The sequence below is a fragment of the Capricornis sumatraensis genome, chromosome 1 (assembly GCF_032405125.1).
Source record: "Capricornis sumatraensis isolate serow.1 chromosome 1, serow.2, whole genome shotgun sequence".
Classification (NCBI taxonomy): domain Eukaryota; kingdom Metazoa; phylum Chordata; class Mammalia; order Artiodactyla; family Bovidae; genus Capricornis; species Capricornis sumatraensis.
In genome coordinates this window covers 109589822-109609034 of record NC_091069.1, presented here as the reverse complement: position 1 = coordinate 109609034, position 19213 = coordinate 109589822, and the positions used below count along the sequence as shown (strand labels likewise).

The window sequence follows — 19213 nt, the reverse complement described above, 5'->3', positions numbered from 1 at the left end:
GGTGAGGGGGTGAGGAGGGTGAGGGGGGGTGAGGGAGGTGAGGGGGGTGAGGGGAGGTGAGGGGGGTGAGGGGGGGTGAGGAGGGTGAGGGGGTGAGGGGGTGAGGAGGGTGAGGGGGGTGAGGGGGTGAGGAGGGTGAGGGGTGTGAGGGGGGTGAGGAGGGTGAGGGGGGGTGAGGGAGGTGAGGGGGGTGAGGGGAGGTGAGGGGGTGAGGGGGGGTGAGGAGGGTGAGGGGGTGAGGGGGTGAGGAGGGTGAGGAGGGTGAGGAGGGTGAGGGGGGGTGAGGGAGGTGAGGGGGGTGAGGGGAGGTGAGGGGGTGAGGGGGGGTGAGGAGGGTGAGGGGGTGAGGGGGTGAGGAGGGTGAGGAGGGTGAGGAGGTGAGGGGGGTGAGGGGGGTCAGGAGGGTCAGGAGGTGAGGGGGGTGTGGAGCGTGAGGAGGGTGAGGAGGGTGGGGGAGTGAGGGGGGTGAGGGGTGGTGAGGGGTGGTGAGGGGTGGTGAGGGGGGTGAGGGGGGTGAGGGGGGTGAGGGAGGTGAGGAGGGTGAGGAGGTGAGGGGGGTGAGGAGGGTCAGGAGGTGAGGGGGGTGAGGAGGATAAGGGAGGTGAGGAGGTGAGGAGGGTCAGGAGGTGAGGGGGGTGCGGAGCGTGAGGAGGGTGAGGAGGGTGGGGGAGTGAGGGGGGTGAGGGGTGGTGAGGGGGGTGAGGGGGGGTGAGGAGGGTGAGGGGGTGAGGGGGGTGAGGGGGGTGAGGGGGTGAGGGGGGGTGAGGGGGTGAGGGGGGGTGAGGGGGTGAGGAGGGTGAGGGGTTGAGGGGGTGAGGAGGGTGAGGGCGTGAGGGGGGGTGAGGGGGTGAGGAGGGTGAGGGGGTGAGGGGGTGAGGAGGGTGAGGAGGATAAGGGAGGTGAGGGGGGTGAGGAGGGTGAGGGGGTGAGGGGGGGTGAGGGGGTGAGGAGGGTGAGGGGGTGAGGGGGGGTGAGGGGGTGAGGAGGGTGAGGGGGGTGAGGGGGGTGAGGGGGTGAGGGGGTTGAGGGGGGTGAGGGGGTGAGGGGGTGAGGAGGGTGAGGGGGGGTGAGGGAGGTGAGGGGGGTGAGGGGAGGTGAGGGGGTGAGGGGGGGTGAGGAGGGTGAGGGGGTGAGGGGGTGAGGAGGGTGAGGGGGGTGAGGGGGTGAGGAGGGTGAGGGGTGTGAGGGGGGTGAGGAGGGTCAGGAGGTGTGGGGGGTGGGGGAGTGAGGGGGGAGAGGATGGTGAGGGGGTGAGGGGGTGAGGGGGTGAGGAGGGTGAGGGGGGGTGAGGGGTGGTGAGGGGGGGTGAGGGGTGGTGAGGGGGGTGAGGGAGGTGAGGGGGTGAGGGGGGTGAGGGGGGTGAGGGGGTGAGGGGGGTGAGGGGGTGAGGGTGGGTGAGGGGGTGAGGGGGTGAGGGGGTGAGGAGGGTGAGGGGGAGAGGATGGTGAGGGGGTGAGGGGGTTAGGGGGTGAGGAGGGTCAGGAGGTGAGGGGGGTGAGGGGGTGAGGGGGGGTGGGGGGGTGAGGAAGGTGAGGGGGTGAGGGGGGGTGAGGGGGGGTGGGGGGGTGAGGGGGGGTGGGGGGGTGAGGGGGGGTGGGGGGGGTGAGGGGGTGAGGGGGGGGTGAGGGGGTGAGGGGGGGTGAGGGGGTGAGGGGGGGTGAGGGGGTAAGGGGTGGTGAGGGGGGTGAGGGAGGTGAGGGGGTGAGGAGGGTGAGGGGGGTGAAGGGGGTGAGGAGGTCAGGAGGTGAGGGGGGTGCGGAGCGTGAGGAGTGTGAGGAGCGTGTGGGTGGTGACGGCCCAGCATGAGGATGTGGAAGAGGCTGTGGCGATGATGGCGGTGAGGAGCATCGTATCAGTAACGTTTCCTGAGCACTCGTGACTGCCAGGCTCCCTGCCAAGTGCATATCGGTTTTCTCATTTACAATAAGAATCTGAGGTAGAGACACCAGCACACCTATCTTATAGATGGGAAAGTGGGGTTTTAAAAACCTCACTTAAGCTTATGTGTGTGTCGCTTAGTCGCGTCTGACTCTCTGTGACCCCATGGACTGTGGCCCACTAGGCTCCTCTGCCCCTGTGACTCTCCAGGAAGAACACTGGAGCGGGCTGCCCTTCCCCTCTCCAGGGATCTTCCCGACCCAGGGATGACACCCAGGTCTCCCGCACTGCGGCCAGACTCTTCAGCAGCTGAGCCACCAGGGGAGCCCCTCCCTTGAGGTTACACCACTACCAAGTGAGAAAGTACTGGGCCTGGGATGGTTAGAAATACCTGCACACACACACCGCTTCCTGCTCTACCTCAAGTCTGCCTAGAGAGGCGCCTCCTTCGCAGCGCTCCCCTGGCAGCTCCATGCCACTTTTTCTCAAGGTTCAAGGACCATATGTGGCACCATTTAGGCCTCTGTGAGTATGAAATTAACTGTCTTGTTTTATTGGCTGTTTCTCCTGGAGAAAAGAATGTGCATTCAACCCCGCTCTGTAACATCCGAGTGGAGGCTTTGCAAGGTCCTCGCACTTACTGAGCTTATCTCCGTCCACAGCTCAGCACCCACTTCAGCAGGACCTGGGCTGCTTTATTCCAAATACACTGAGAGCCCCAAGCTACCCTCTGGTTCTGGGGACCAACCTGTGGGCCTCTTCACAGTACGTGGTTTGGGTACAATGATCCCTTCAAGTCCTGAAAATAAGCTACACTCTGACTCTGTCAGTGTCAGCAATGCTCTGGGGCCTTCATTCACCAACTCTACATTAATACGACGCCAGTGACACTCAAGGAGTCATAACCTCAGGCTGGAGGGACGCAGAGGTGACTCGGACACTGTCCCTGTCCTCAGTAACTGCTTCAAGTGACCGCTGCTTCTAAGCCATCTGGAGCCTCACCATTCAAACCAATGTGCCACCTGATTCAAGCACAGTTCTCTTATCCTGGTCTACACACACCTTAAACTTCAAAAGAATCCTGGCAAAATGCGAAAACTTGCCTGGTAAACTGAAATTAGGTTTCATCCTTCCCTCATGAGTTGGAAAGGCTCCCGATGTTTGGGGTTCTCTGTCCACTGAAGTCCTGGGAATCAGGGCTCTGGAGTGCTGGTTCCGACCTGCCTTTCTAGGTCTTTCTATCCCATGTGAACACAGCAGAGACCCTCTCACGGGTGCTGCCAGCAATGGATTTTGAACTGAAACAAAAGTTAGTTCTTACCCGCTGGCATCCATCTTTTATGTCCCAGAGAACCCCAAAGTTCAGATTCCTGACACGGTGGAAAACAAGACCCCCAAGACACAGCTTTGGCTCTTTGTTTTCCAGCAGCCGCAGCCAGGCCTCGTCCCCCTGACCACAGCCCCTCGCTGCCCCCAGCCGCCACCCTGCGTCTCCAGCAAACTCCATCAAAGGCAAGAAGGCCACACACGCCTGCCCTCATTCCTACACTCTGACTTCACAGGGCTGTTATCCCAGGGAGAAAACATCCTGAACTTGATGGCATGTTCTGCAAAACACTGTCTGAAATAGACCAAAACATATTTGGTAAAACTGCTCTTTGGCACAGGACTTTTAACAATGCTTTCTTTGGATGAGAAAAAATATTCATAATCCTCTTTCTTCACGAGGCTTGAATAACTCCTTCCAAAATGCTAAAAACACTGAAAAGAAATATCTCCCTTAGCTTCTTCAATAACTAAATGGCTTAAAAAAAAAAAAGTGGGAGAAAAGCAGAAAATCCAAAGATCTGGAGAGATTTAAGAGAAGTACCAGCAGAACACCCCATGTAGCCCCTGTGTGGATCCTGATTTGAACCACAGAGGGTACAGATGTTTCTGAGACAGTAGGGGCAAAGCTGAGACTGAACTAGGCATTAGATGATGGTGAGAAATTATTAACAGTGTTAAGTATGATGATGGCACCATGCTTTTGTTTTCTAAAATGTTGCTTTCTGTTCGAGATACTAAATATTTATAGTCGAAATACATGTGCGATGAGCTGTAACAGGGGTGCGTCAGGTGGCGCTAGTGGTTAAGAACCCGCCTGCCAATGCAGGAGAAGCAAGAGAGCTGGTTCAATCCCTGGGTCAGGAAGACCCCCTAGAGGAGGACATGGCAACCAAATCTCAAGGACAGTGGAACCTGGCGGGTTATAGTCAACAGGGCTGCAAAGAGTCGGACATGACTCTTTTTCTGATTGTGTAACTGACTGTCTGGCCCAAAACCCAAAGGCAGGGAAGGATGGCAGCACCTGAAGCTGGATGACAGGGACATAGGAAGTCACTGTGCTGATGACTATTTTTGAATGTTTCTGACATTTCCCATATGAAAAAGTTTTTTTTACTGTCTAGAAACAATTTCCTACAATATACAAAGTTTCGGACTTCCCTAGTAGTCCAGCAGCTAAGACTCCACACTTCCAATGCAGAGGGTCCAGGCTTCCCAGGTGGTGCTAGTGGTAAAGAACCCCATCTGGGAGACGTGAGAGACGCGTGTTCGATCCCTGGGTCGGGAAGATCCCCTGCAGGCGGGCATGGCAGCCCACTCCAGTATTCTTGCCCGGAGAATCCCATGGACAGAGGAGCCTGGAGGGCTACAGTCCACTGGGTCACAGAGAGTTGGACAGGACGGAAGTGACTTAGCACAGCACGCACAAAGTATGTAAGATACTTGATACAGATGATTAAGCAAAGCAAAAATGCTTTCATTTCTACAGTAACTCCCATTTTCCAGATCAAGAGGTACAATGACTTGTGGAGGCCCCGAGCTGAAGCAGCCGGATCTGGACAAGGACTGGGCTTTCCTAAGCTGTGCAGTGGCGGGTGGCCTGTCCGCTGGCATGCGCTTTACTTAAGATGGAAGGGAGGGTTGGGCCAAGACTGAGGGAGGGAAAGGGAAGGGATTCTGACAGGTAATTACTGCCAGGCTGACGGCCAGAGAAGACCAGAGAGCCAGGTCTGCCCTCGGGGGCAGACAGCACACACCTTTTTGTCAGACACACCATTCAGATGCCAGGAGCTGTCACTCATTAAGTGGAACTTCGGACACACCGATTATAGTATATCCAGGAATCACGAAGACCTGGAAGCTTTTCCTCAGAGAAAACCTTATTCGTTATTCCAGAAAAACCTTCGACGCTGTTGTTACTGTGATTCACCTTCAGTCTAGTTATCACCTGGCAATAGAAACTCTTTATTTCCTAGGAAGAGCCGGCGAAGAAGGTCACACCTGGCTGCAGAAGTCACTTATTCTAACGTGGCTCCTCCACCCAGGCAGACAAAGGTTGGCCTCTGTCACCTGATGCCAGTGCCAAGGAAGGGGGCGTGGGGGATGGAGCCAGCAGTGAGGGGGTGTGTGTGTGTGTAAGTCGCTTCAGTCGTCTCTGACTCTTTGAGACTCCACGGACTGTAACGCGCCAGGCTCCTCTGTCCATGAGGATTCTCCAGGCAAGAACACTGGAGTGGGCTATCACGCCCTTCTCCAGGGGATCTTCCCGACCCACGGATTGAACCTACATCTCCTGCCTTGGCAGGCGGATCCTTTACCACGAGCGCCACATGGGAAGCTCAGTGGGGAAGGCAGACCCTGCAATGGGGAAAGGGCACCTCGACTACCCACAGCTGGCACAGGGGTTGGAAGGGTGCCCGTGCTCCAGCTCACGTATTCTGAAACTTGTGCTTTTCCCTCAAGATCCTTTCAAACCCAAGAGAAACTTCTGGAGCTCCTAGAAAACCTTTCTTCTTTAGACAACTCTCACCACCAACTGTTCACACTTCGATTCTCTTTGGCACAATCCAGCCCCTACTCATTGTTAAGACTTCTAACTGGGAGGCACAGGAACATATTAAAAAGCCACAAACGTCAGGCTTCCCTGGGGGCTCCGTGGTAAAGAGAACCCGCCTGCCAAATGCAGGAGACACGGGTTCAAGCCTCGATCCAGGAAGATTCCCACACGTCACAGAGCAACCGAGCCTGTGCCACAAACTACTGAACCTGTGCTCTAGAGCCCAGGAGCTGCAACCAGAGCGCCACAGCTACTGAAATCCATGTGCCCAGGGCCTGTGCTCCACAGGGGGAGAGGCCGCAGCAGGGGGAAGCCCGCGCTCCACAGGAGAGCAGGAGAGCAGGAGAGCAGCCCCTGCGGGCCACAACTAGAGAAAAGCGGGCAGGGCAATGAAGACCCAGCACAGCCACAAAATAAAGCAAAGAATAAATAATAATTATTTTCTTAAAAAGCCATAGATGTCATTTCTGATGACCTCACTGGTGTGGTCTCTTAAGGGCTTTTCCACACAGTGGATGGAACAAGCATAGGAGGACCACCACGAGCACCACCCCGCGAGGCCCGCAGAGACTACCGCCACCACTCTGGGAAGACGCCTGCCAGCTGCACCATCCTCATGGGCCAGAGAGGCCCTGCCACGCTGAGCTGGCCTCAGACGTCCCTGTCACTCAGGCCCCACCAGGCGACCAAGCCCCTACCACCAGCCGGGGTGAGGCCACCCTTCCTCACAGGCTCAAAGTGGCTGCTGAGGCACACCTTTCACACAGAGGCCTCCCGCTCCATCTACGTGAGGACCGGGGCCAGAGAGAGGAGGACCCAGGAACCACCGCAGCCCCCTGGAAGGAAAGGAAACACTCGGGGCAGGGGGAAACTCATGAGACACTCCTCACCTTTGGATCCCTCTTAGTCACCAGGGTGTACAAGGTCTTCTTATTCAAATCGAAATGGCTGCAGACATCTCTGGCGGCCTCGGGACCCTGGGTCACCATGGCGGCCATCAGGTTCAGGCAGGCTCGAGCCATCCTGTTTAAGACAAGCGGGACCTGGTGTCGTGACGGCAGGACCACAAAGGCCACCTCGCCTCAAGCCAGCTGCAACCTGTCTGTCCGGTCTGCTGGCCCCACACCAGAAACCAGGAGGAAGGAAACATGGAGACATGCCCTTTCTTTAAGAAAAAAAATACCCCAACAAAATCTTCAAAGAAAGCTAAAAAACTGAGTCTGAGGACAATCCTAGAACACAAGATGAAGGCAGAGAGAAAATGGAGATGTCTCTCTCCAGTAAATCATCATGGAGCTGGACCCCACCTGCACCGAGTGCAGGCCAGAAGACTTCTGCACAGGGGACATCTCTAGATGCAAGAGCCCGGCTGCCTTTCCACCCTGCGGTAGGTTACTCAGAATCCGCGCTGACCGAGCACCTACACTCTAGGTAAGTGCTGGGAAAACGGCAATTTACGAGACAGTCAAGGCCCCACCCTCATGCACCCTGCATCCCAGTGGAGGCAGACAGTGGGTCAGGAGATGGCTGTGGATATTATGGCACACTTTCAGCTGTGGATGGGACGGTCAGAGAGGGCCTCCCTGAGATGACACCTCCGCAAGGCTGTGAAGGTGGAGAGAGAGGGAGTTTGCAAGGACCTAGGAGACAAGCCGCTGGGGGTTAAAAGGACAGGTAGCGTTAAGGAGGTCTGGGGTGCTCCCCAGACCGCAGGGGGAGTGGCAGGGCGGGAGCAGAGGGACACATAGCAGCAGAGCAGTCGGTGGCGGCGAGGGGGCAGCCAACAACAGGAGGAGGGCACTGCCACAGCCTCGGAAGCAGCTCAGCTCTGCGGGCGGGCAGAGGGAAGGTCACGTGCCCTCGTGGAGAGCTGAACGCTGACCAAGTCCAAGGCTAGTCCTGGCCACGTACAGGCGGCCAACTTACCTGTAACCCGAGGCATACAGGGACTCACAGATGAGCTTCATGTGGTTATTCATCAGCTTCTTCACAATGTTGGTCCCCACCACGTGAAAATGGGAAAGGTCACTGGCTGTCCGCAATAATATGGCCTCGAAAACTTGAAACACTAAAAGCATCTGCAAAGACAGAATCGAGGTGCTTACAAATCATCTCCTTTTCTTTTCTGCCTCTACAGACACTTGTCTTAGCCACAGTTACCTGCAGGTTTAAATCTTTCAACCTGCCAGATCCTGAATCAAACACAGAGATTTGCCAGGCCCGGAGCTCTGGAATTAGCCTTGCTCCAAGAGTCTAGCTAAATAGAGAACAGCTTGCTTACAATTAAACCAAATGAAATTAAAAGAGAAATTTCTAGTAATGATTCCGCCTCACTGCTTTGGGGATATGCAGGTCTACAGCCTTACAGCAATAATCCTGAGACTTCAACAGGTTCATTAACACCTCAAATTCTGAACCCCTTTGGAAGCAGAAAACAAGACAACTCAATATACATCTGTACCTGGGACACACAATCTTTACCTATTTCCCTTCCGTTAAAGGAAACCATGCAGAAACCAAGTGTGTTTAGACAAGAATCTATGATCCTTCCTTCTGCTATTATTCACCAGTAACAAGTTAGCACTTTCCTCCAAAGGCTTTCAAAGGTTACAATGCAAAAATGAATGTATCTCTACAGCCCAGGCAAAAAGCATCATTTTCAATAGAAAGCTGGTAATATTTTGGAGATTTACATCACATTTCTCTTCATCAAGCTTAACGTAATAGTTGTTATTTAGTCACTCAGTTGTGTCCAACTCTTTTCCGACCCCGTGGACTATAGCCCACCAGGCTCTTCTATCCATGGGATTTTCCAGGCTAGAATACTGGAGTGGGTTGCCGTTTCTTTCTCCAGGGGATCTTTCTGACCCAGGGATTGAACTTGGGTCTCCTGCTTGGTGGGTGACTCTTTACCACTGAGCCACCAGGAAGCCCTAACACAACAGTAGCACAAACTTTTGCTTCTCCCCATCAGGCCAGGTAAGAAAGAGCATACTTCACTTTCAGGGCGCTTCTCCCCACTCAGGAGCTGGAAAATCTCGGCACACTCCACAGAAATCTTGATGTACCCCTCCACAACATCATACACGTCTTCTCGGGGGAGCTTCTTAGCAGCGGAAACAAATGCCTCTAGGGCTGAAATGAGAGTCATGATCAGATGTTAATAAGGACAGTCTCTTTAGAAACAATCCCAGGTGCTACGGTGACAGAGGGAGATGGCTGGCAGGAAACAGCCAGGTGACCGGAAGCGGCCCATGACAAGATGGAACAGAGAAGCAGGGTGGAGACGGAGATCAAGAGAGAGGACATGTCCTTAAGTCATGGGGAGCATCTTTCAAAGTCACTGGTTGAGAGCAGAACCCTTCCTGATGCAGGAAACCTCCTGATGGGTTACTATCCAATGCTCCTGAGCATCCTCTGGGTCTTTATCAATGTAACCCTGCTCTCCATCCCCACCCCCCATCAACTGATGGGGGCATAATGGATAAAGAAAATGTGGTATATCTATACACAGAAATACACATAAAAGGGACTTCTGGTAGTTAAAACTTTGCCTTCCAATGCAGGGGGCCAGGTCTCAACCCCTGGTCAAGGAGGCAAGATCCCAGAGGCCTCCTGGCCAAAAAAACGCAAAACATAAAACAGCAACAATATTGTAACAAATTCAATAAAGACTTTAAAAAAGAGTCCACATCAGGGACTGCCCTGGTGGTCTACTGGTTAAGACCACATCAGGGAAGGGTCCACATCAGACTACCCTGGTGGTCTACTGGTTAAGACTCTGTGCTTCCACTGCAGGGGACATGGGTTCGATCCTTGGTTGGGGAACTCAGCTGGCACATGCTGTACAGTGCAGCCATACATAAATAAATGAGTGAACAAATAGATAACTACAGCAAAATAAAATGTTTTTAAACTGGTCCACATCAAAAAAAACAAAGGAAAGAAATACACACAATGGAATATTATTCAGCCTTTAAAAAAGGACACTGGGGACTTTTCTGGTGGGCCAGTGGTTAAGACTCCAAGCTTCCACCGCAAGAGGTGCAGGTTCAATCCTAAGATCCCACATGCCACTCAGTGCAGCCAAAATTAAAAAAATAAAAAAAGAAAGTAGGAAACTTTACCTTTTGCAACATTCTATATGAACCCTGAAGGTAGTAAATGAAACAAGTTAGGGAAAGACAAATACTGTATGTTCTCACTTCCACATGCCTTATAAAAATGGCAGGGCCCATCTGATTCTTACCATTTGATCTCTACCCCAGCAAATAACAGCCCCTTCTAAATAATGAACAAATGAATGAATGAAATGTATGTGCTTAGTCACTCAGTCATGTTCAACTCTGAAACCCTTTGGACTGTAGCCCACCAGGCTCCTCTGTCCATGGGATTTTTCAGGCAAGAATACTAGAGTGGGTTGCCATTTTCTTCCCCCAAAACTAATGAACAAATGAATGAATGAAATGTATAATTCTGTGCTAAAGCAGGTATCATCTTCCTAGCACTGGCTAGCAGTTGCAGATATCAATCCTTAAAAAAAAAAAAAATCTGTGGAAGACAAACTAGAAACTGAGGATATTCTGGCCATCAACTTAATAATTTTTCACTTGAGAGAAACACCGTCACGGTTTCATTTTGACACAATGCCAGTGTTTCCACATATTAGCCTAATTCGATTGTGTTTTGCCCTCATAATTTAAATACTTTCTAATGGATTACAAGAAGTTGTGCAGGGTGATCACATTTTTCAAAAAGTGAAATTATAGAATCTACTTCATATCAGTCACTAATCTTGGTCAACTGACAGGCCCTGCGGTGGCTTCACGTGATAGCTTGTTACATGTTCTCAGGTCAGTGTGAGTGGTGGAGAATCAAAGCTACGCAAAACAGAGCTGAGAGCCATGGCAGTAACTGCAAACCGACTCACGGAACAGCCCCGAACTGACTCTTGAGCAATCCCATAGACTATAGCTCTCTGTCCATGATATTCTACATGGAGAATACTGGAGTTGGTTGCCATGCCCTTCTCCAGGGGATCTTCCCAACCCAGAAATCGAACCTGGGTCTCCACTGCAGGCAGATTCTTTACCGACTGAGCTATGAGGGAAGCCCCCGACTCACAGTCAGGACTCCATAAATATCTGCTGTGATGAATGAGGAGTACATTTATCCACTTTCCTAACAATTGCAATAAAAAGAATTTTAAAGCTTGCCGACAGATGCTGCCCGGGCAGGGGAAGCACGTACTCGCAGGAAACTGTCACCATCAAGCAAATCGTGGCCCTGGAATCCCCGGCACCCAGGTCTCGGTTTCCCGACTGCAAATCGGGAGGCTGGGCTTTGACCCTCGCTGCAGAAAGGAGCTGCTGCGTCTGCACACGGAGGCCCCACGCAGACAGAAGCTCGCGCTCTCTTCCCCCCTGCACTCACCCGGCCCCGCGCCCTGCGGCTCCCTCAGCTGAGCCTTGAAGCTCACGCCCGTGAGCTCTTCGGTGCGGGCCCGCTTGGCTGCGCCGGCCGGGGCAGCCGCGCCGTCCCGGCCGCCCGAGACCTTCCTCTTGGGGACCCCCATGGCCAAGAGGGCGGGGGCTCGCCGGGATCCACGCGGCCCGAGACCTGGCGGAAGCAAACGCGCGGTTACCCAGCCAGTGTCTCAGGGATCACACGTGGGCTGAACGGGGGCGGGGCCGGCGGAAGGGGCGGGGCATCGAGGGAAAAGTCGGCGGAAGAGGCGGGGCTTGTGAGCAGCGGGGGGCCGGCGGAAATCCGGTAGTGGAGGTAAACGGTTTCTGAGTCCCGGTTTCCCGTGTGGTGCTACGGTCGCAGCTGGGGCGCTGGTTGCTCGGGAGCGAGGCGACACTCTCCGCAACACACTCCCCTTCCCCCGCTCGGCCGCGGCGAGGAGAGGGCCTTCGGCTGCCCTTCTCGAGGGTTCTTAGCAAGAAGAACCCCCAAATCCTCCGCTCCCGAAGGGCGCGAGCCCAGACCCGTGGTCGCAGCACAGTCAGATCGTTCTTGCCCTCAGGGGGCTCTGCTGTGGCCTCTGGAACATGATTAACACGCGGCGGGATTCGATGCTTTGTTTAGAGTCGAAGTCCTGTTGGTGGGTCTGGAGGGTGGATGCCCCTGGCTAATAGATTGAAGGCGGGAGGAGAAGGGGACGACAGAGGAAGAGATGGTTGTATGGCATCACCGACTCAATGGACATGAGTTTAAGCAAGCTCCAGGAGATGGTGAAAGACAGGGAAGCCTGATGTGTTGCAGTCCATGGGGTCCAAAGAAGTCGGACAAGACTGAGCGACTGAACTTAATTGCGGGCGGGCTTGTTGCGGGGAGGTCCTTGGTCAGGCAACCGGTCCGAAGTCGTGCGGATGTCCCTAACCCCGACCCTTAGCTTATCTCACCTCTCGGACAAAGACAGGCTTGTCTGGTGCGATGTCATCGCAGACTGACAAACTAATGGGAGGACGGGCACCCTTTCGGCCCTGCAGGGTGGGAGGAGAGGATCAAATGAAGTCACGTCTGTCAAAACCCCTCGTGGACAGCGCAACAGCGAAGCCAGCTGTTGCCAAGCGGAGAAAATGATGCCATGCGTGCAAAACTCCTTTGACTGGGGGAAAAAGGACTGTGTGTCTTTGTACGATGTTACTCGTTGACTTGAGAGCCGCATGAAATATGGAGGCATCAATAAATAAGTAAAAGCAGGCTGGTGCATTCCTTAATACACCTTCATCAATACTTGGTTGTGTGTTGAAATAAATCATGAACCAGGTCATGAGATGGAGTGATTTGGTGATTCCTGGAATCATCCATTAGCTCGCCCTCTGCTTTGAGGAAATACTCTCCTGTGCTCTGTAAGCAGGTCTGTATTGAACGTCTAAGGACGTGGGTGTTTTTTTGTGACTGTTGAAGTTCCAGAGTCTCTAGTAGGAAACGTCTATGGGATTGACCCTGAGCCCCTGACCTGGCAAGACTATCGTGCTTGTGGAAATGCTTACCTTGTAGGCAGGTCAGAGCAAGTGGCCTAACCAGATACGAGTTCTTGCAGCAGTATTAAGAGACGGATATACCCAAAATTCAGGCTGTAAAGGGTAATCTTTGTTAGTAAAGACAGACTTAATTCTTTTTTAAAAAACTTTTTATTTAATATTGGAGTATAACAGATAAGAATGTTGTGATAGTTTCAGGTGGACAGCAAAGGGATTCAGCCATACATATACATGTATCCATTTTCCCCAAATTCTGCTCCCATCCAGGCTGCCACATAACGCTGAGCAGAGTTCTCTGTGCTATACAGTGGGTCCTTGTATCCATTTTAAATATAGCAGTGTGTACACGTCCATCCCAAGCTCCCTAACTATCCGTTTCCCCCAACGTTCCCCCGCCCCCCCCGCCCCCCCCCACCATGAGTTTGTTCTCTAAGACAGACTTAATTTTGACTAATTGTCAATACATGTTCTTTTCTGTGGTTTATTGCCAACCACCAAGTTTGTTTTCAACCAGAGTGGACCTGACTGAAGACATAGGAGGGAGCAGGAGAGAGATGTAGGAAACAGTCAAAAACTATTCAGTTTCTGCCTGTGTGGCCTTGGGCATGTTATCAGCTCTCTACAAAAAGGGACCGAGTGGGAGAACTTGCCAGTACTACCCAGCTGATGGGTGCTGGACCATTCACCCAGTGTTTCCTACTGCTACTGCTAAGTCACTTCAGTCGTGTCCGACTCTGTGCGACCCCGTAGACGGCAGCCTTCCAGGCTACTCCATCCATGGGATTCTCTAGGCAAGAGTACTGGAGTGGGGTGCCATTGCCTTCTCCAGTTTTTCCTAACCTCAGTTTAAACACCAAGAAAGAGAAGTTGTTGCCCATCCCAACCTTAGTCAGAGACATACCAGATGGAGTATGGCTCAGAAGACCAGGTGGGTGCTTCAGACTAAGCCTGGTGCAGTGAATCATTGGTCGCTAGCCCAACTTGTTCAGATATGAGGCTCACCAGTCAGCCTCTGGATGGTGACATCCTTTCTATGTAACAAGCCTGCATGGAGAGAAAGGACTTTATTTGCCCCAAGAACACTCCAGTCTACTGAAAGTAAGCACCACTGTTCCTAGGACATTCTCAGCGGGCACCCACTTCAGGGCCCTTGTGCTTGCTGTCCCCACCTCTGAAACTCTGCCTGGGCCTCACGTGGCTCATCTTCTGACTGCATGTGGGCTCTTGCTCTCCACCTCTCACTCCCTAGCTTCGTACCTTCCTCTGTTTTCCTTTGTCGCCTTTATCACCTGCTGTTGTTCAGTCGCTCAGGCATGTCCAACTCTTGGCGACCCCATGGACTGCAGCACACCAGGCTTCCCTGTCCTTCACTATCTCCTGGAGTTTACTCAAGCTCATGTCCATTGAGTCAATGATGCCATCCAACCATCTCAGCCTCTGTCACCCCCTTCTCCTCACCTACTAGTAACATCAGATACTTATTTGTCAGACTTGTTTACTAAAATGTGCATTCTATAATGACACAAAAGAAAATTCAGTGCTTTGTTTTCACTGGCAAGAACAGGGCTTGGCAGCTCATAGGGCTCAATAAATATTTGTCAATTAGATAAATGTCTATATAAATGAATAGAGACCTGGGTCTTGATGTCAGTCTATTTGAAAAGATAGGTTGACTAGGTATGCTGTCAAAAAGCCTCAGAATGCACAAGCTTATGAAGACTTTCCCAGTCTACAAGCTGGCACCTGGACTGTGCTGAATTAGCCAAAGGAAGAGTCCAGCCTCTAATCGCCCACCAGTTCATCTCCTCTGGCCATACTTCTCATTCACATCTGGTAAGTGAGTGTGCCTATTTACTCCTATTTCAATATTACAGAGTTAAACTCAAGTTCTAGAAAGGGGTAAAAGGGGATGCTCTATCAAAGACCCTGTCAAGTTCGTGTGAAAGCACGTTTATCACAAACTCTCAGGATGTCAGAAGGATACCTTGTATTCACAAGATGAAGTTGTCTTGACAATTTACCCTGCCTCATTTCATCGGTTAACAGCTTGTGAATGCAATCACATTACACAGAGGAGAGGTATGGAATTCCTTTCTCTCCTGATACAAATTTTAGTCTCTTTAGTATGGCATTTGCCTGCGATCAAGACTATTCCACTGTCTGTTTTTCAGTGAGAATAATGAAGCATTCTTTCAAAAACAGTTACTTGAACTCCAGTGAAAGACGCAGTGTGCATAGGCTAGAAGAGACAAGTAAACCTACATCATATTTGCTATGTGCATTGCACTAGACAGCCAGCCATAATAGATTCAGAGAAGTGTTATACAGCAGCCTTACCCTTAAGAGATTTACAGTGTCACTGAGAACATGACTCATCTGATAAGTTCAATCACAACAGAATTTAACGAAGAACCAAAGATGCTATTAGATGTTGCAAGACCATAAATAATTATTAAAGAAATTATTGATATTTGAGCAGTAGATACATCACACTAGTATGATCCAGTTTAAGTCATTGTGAATTTCTTACTGAAGAAAGATAAGAAAACATAAGCATCAAAATTTGTCCTTTTTTCTTCTCAGAGACTAAATTGAAGAAGAGCAGAAAATGTTCCCCTCTTGTCCAGTACGGAATAAACTGCCCATAAGTGTGAGGCCAGGGGATAAAAATCATGACATAGATGACATTTGTCTTCTTAAATTTCCCCAGGTCCACTCTCTGCTCACCCACCTCCCCACACATGCACATGGCAGCTTCTTGCTGCTCCCATCTTCCCAAGGCCCCAACAGCTACAACTTTCCAAAATTTCTATCCCTGGAAGCACTTATTTTCTGCCTCACCCCCTATGCTAAGTCCCCCTTCTTCTCTACCCTTTCTCCTTAACCTGTTTCCTTACAAAAGCTGTTTCTAGCTGGTCATCAGAAACGAGAGAAATTTGGCAAATTCACCATAAGAGGGGCTTCCTGGTGGCTAGCTCAGTGGTAAAGAATCCACCTGCCAATGCAGGAGATGTGACTTTCATCCCTCGGTTGGGAAAATCCCCAAGAGAAGGAAATGGCAACCCACTCCAGTATTCTTGCCTGGAGAATCCCATGGACAGAGGACCCTGGCGGGCTACAGTCCATGGGATTGCAAAGAGTCGGACACAGATGACAGACCAAACAACAACAATAACCACAAGGTGTTAGAGAATAACATCAACTTGCAGCCAATCCACAAGTGGTCTATACATTAAAAGAGGACATTTGGAGATCACAACTCCCCAGAAGAATTTCTTGTAGGTGTGTTTTAGTCACTGTGGCATTGAATGGGGGCTGGGGTGTGGGTATTCTGAACATTCTGCGTGAATCTGCTTGTGAATTCCAGCCAGTATGCCATATACTGCATTTTATACTTGTGCGGGGCGGGAAGGGGCGGGGGAAATGCCCTCATGTTTAAAAATATACTTCCAAATCCATTTGAGAGTGAAAAAAAGTGAAGTCGCTGAGTCTTATCTGATTCTCTGCAACCCCACTGACTGTAGCCTACCAGGCTCCTCTGTCCATGGAATTTTGCAGGCAAAAGTACTGGAGTGGGATTTCCTTCTCCAGGGGATCTTCCCAACCCAGGGATCAAACCCGGGTCTCCCACATTGTAGGCAGGCGCTTTACCCTCTGAGCCATCAGGGAAGCCCCTGCACCAATTCTGCTAGGACAAGTCCCACAGAAGTCATATCCTCAATAAATATATACTGTATTGGTGACCAGATCTCAGACCAGACTCTTCAAAAATACTAGGTTTATTGAGTTGATGGCCCTATTCTTTCAGCAACAAAATGGAGCAAAATCCATACTCAGTTTAGAGATTAAAATGTTAATGATAAATTTCAAAGCTATTGTGAAAACTAGTTTAACCTCTTAGTCACTGAACAGAAATATGAAAAAATATAAACAATCTGAATGTCAATGTATTCAAATTAATTGATGGTATGAGAACTTTATACACATAAACAGAATACATTTTATTCTTAAATATAATGGAATTGTCATAAAAATGGACAATCTCCTAGGCCACAAAGAAGGCCTAAATTCATTCCCCCCAAATTAATATCATACAGACCATGTTCTCTGACCATCAGGCAGTAAAATTTGACCTTGATAATAAAAAGATAGACTTTTTAAATCTCATAAGCCTATGAGAGGGAAAAACATTCTAAATAATCCTTGGGACGCACTAGGGAATTTATGAAAGACTTGGAATGCAATAAAATGGGCATGTTACATGGCTTAATCTGTGGGACACAAGTCTTAGAGGAAAATTTATAGCTTGAAGCACATTTATCTTAAAGCAAGAAAGACTGAAAACAAATGAACCGATAATACATATCCAAATCAAGAAATTGGGGAAAGTGCCGTAGAATGACCAAAAGAAGAAGAAAAAGGAAGCAAAGATAAGGAGCCAAGTCAATCACAAATAGAATGAGGAAAACAATAGAGACTATTCGCAAACAAACAGCTGGCTGCTTTGGTTCTTAGATTAAGTAAACTTACCTGTGGCGAGATCAGTGGGGATGGAAAAATAAAGGGTGCAGAGCAACGAAACACAGGAGCAAGACATCATATAGACGTGGACTTTAAAGCGTGAGTGTTTAAATGCGGCTACGAGCGTATTTAGGAACACCTGTTCAAAACCCTTTCAAAACTAAAAGTAATCTCAGAGTTAAAATGACTGCACAACATCTTTAAGGAGAAAATGGTAAAAGAAGATCTTACTAACTAGGCAGTAAAATATTCATGGAAGAATGTCTTCATGGTGCATATTTGTTAAGTCTTTCTAAGTGAAGCTATAAAAGAAACGATTGCCATTCCAGTCAAAATCAAGAAACTAAAAAAATCCACAATAAATTTGTATAGAAAAATAAATGTCTGTGAATAGCTAACTCAAAAAGACTTCTTTTTTTTTTTTTTTTGGATAAAGACATATCTTAAAGTTATAAGAATCAAATTAGAATGGTAATGGTGAAAAAAAAAAGAAGTCAAATAACCTTCAGTTCAGTTTTCTCTCAGTCGTGTTGGACTCTTTGTGACCCCATGAATCACAGCACGTCAGGCCTCCCTGTCCATCACCAACTCCCAGAATTTACCCAAACTCATGTCCATTGAGTCAGTGATGCCATCCAGCCATCTCATCCTCTGTCATCCCTTTCTCCTCCTGCCCCCAATTCCTCCCAGCAAAAGGGTCTTTTCCAATGAATCAACTCTTCACATGAGGTGGCCAAAGTATTGGAGTTTCAGCTTCAGCATCAGTCCTTCCAATAAACACCCAGGATTGATCACCTTTAGGATTGACTGGTTGGATCTCCTTGCAGTCCAAGGGACTCTCAAGAGTCTTCTCCAACACCACAGTGAAAAAGCATCAATTCTTCAGCACTCAGCTTTCTTCACAGTCCAACTCTCACATCGATACATGACCACTGGAAAAACCATAGCCTTGACTAGATAGACCTTTGTTGGCAAAGTAATGTCTCTGCTTTTGAATATGCTATCTAGGTTGGTCATAGCTTTCCTTCCAAGGAGTAAGTGTCTTTCATTTTCATGGCTGCAGTCACCATCTGCAGTGATTTTAGAGCCCCCCAAAAATGAAGTCTGACATTGTTTCCACTGTTTCCCCATCTATTTACCATGAAGTGATGGAACCAGATGCCATGATCTTCGTTTTCTGAATGTTGAGCTTTAAGCCAACTTTTTCTCTCTCCTCTTTCATTTTCATCAAGAAGCTCTTTAGTTCCTCTTCACCTTCTGCCATAAGGGTGGTGTCATCTGCATATCTGAGGTTATTGATACTTCTCCTGGCAATCTTGCAGATGTTCAAGCTGGTTTTAGAAAAGGCAGAGGAACCAGAGGTCAAATTGCCGACATCCCCTGGATCATCAAAAAAACAAGAGAGTTCCAGAAAAACATCTATTTCTGCTTTATTGACTATGCCAAAGCCTTTGACTGTGTGGATCACAATAAACTGTGGAAAATTCTGAAAGAGATGGGAATACCAGACCACCTGACCTGCCTCTTGAGAAACCCATATGCAGGTCAGGAAGCAACAGTTAGAACTGGACAGGGAACAACAGACTGGTTCCAAATAGGAAAAGGAGTACGTCAAGGCTGTATATTGTCACCCTGCTTATTTAACTTATATGCACAGTACATTATGAGAAATGCTGGGCTGGAAGAAGCACAAGCTGGAATCAAATAACCTTAGGGAACAGAATACAGACTCAAAAAAACCCTGTATCATGGAAGTATAGGTTAACAACTCTGAAACTGCTTTTCATGTATACTGGAGTTGAATCGATAAGCAAATGGATGGATGATAATGGGGGTCAGGTTTCTCACTGCTAAAGAGGGTAGATACTTATAAGCAAAAAGGTAAGGCTAAAATTAGAGCTTCCCTGGTAGCCCAGCTGGTAAAGAATTTTCCTGCAGT

The 19213-nt window shown here is 49.9% G+C and overlaps 1 protein-coding gene across 1 annotated transcript in view; it reads right to left on the bottom strand.

Annotated features, from left to right (window-relative positions):
- URB1 (URB1 ribosome biogenesis homolog) overlaps window positions 1–11336 on the bottom strand; it is a 79017-nt gene extending 67681 nt beyond the window's left edge. The window contains exons 1-4 of the mRNA XM_068975463.1: window positions 11195–11336; window positions 8757–8896; window positions 7688–7839; window positions 6652–6784 (exon numbers count right to left, since the gene is read on the bottom strand). Coding sequence (XP_068831564.1) covers window positions 6652–6784; window positions 7688–7839; window positions 8757–8896; window positions 11195–11336 — 567 coding nt within the window. The remainder of the gene's footprint in view (window positions 1–6651; window positions 6785–7687; window positions 7840–8756; window positions 8897–11194) is intronic.
- Window positions 11337–19213: the final 7877 nt, after the last annotated feature.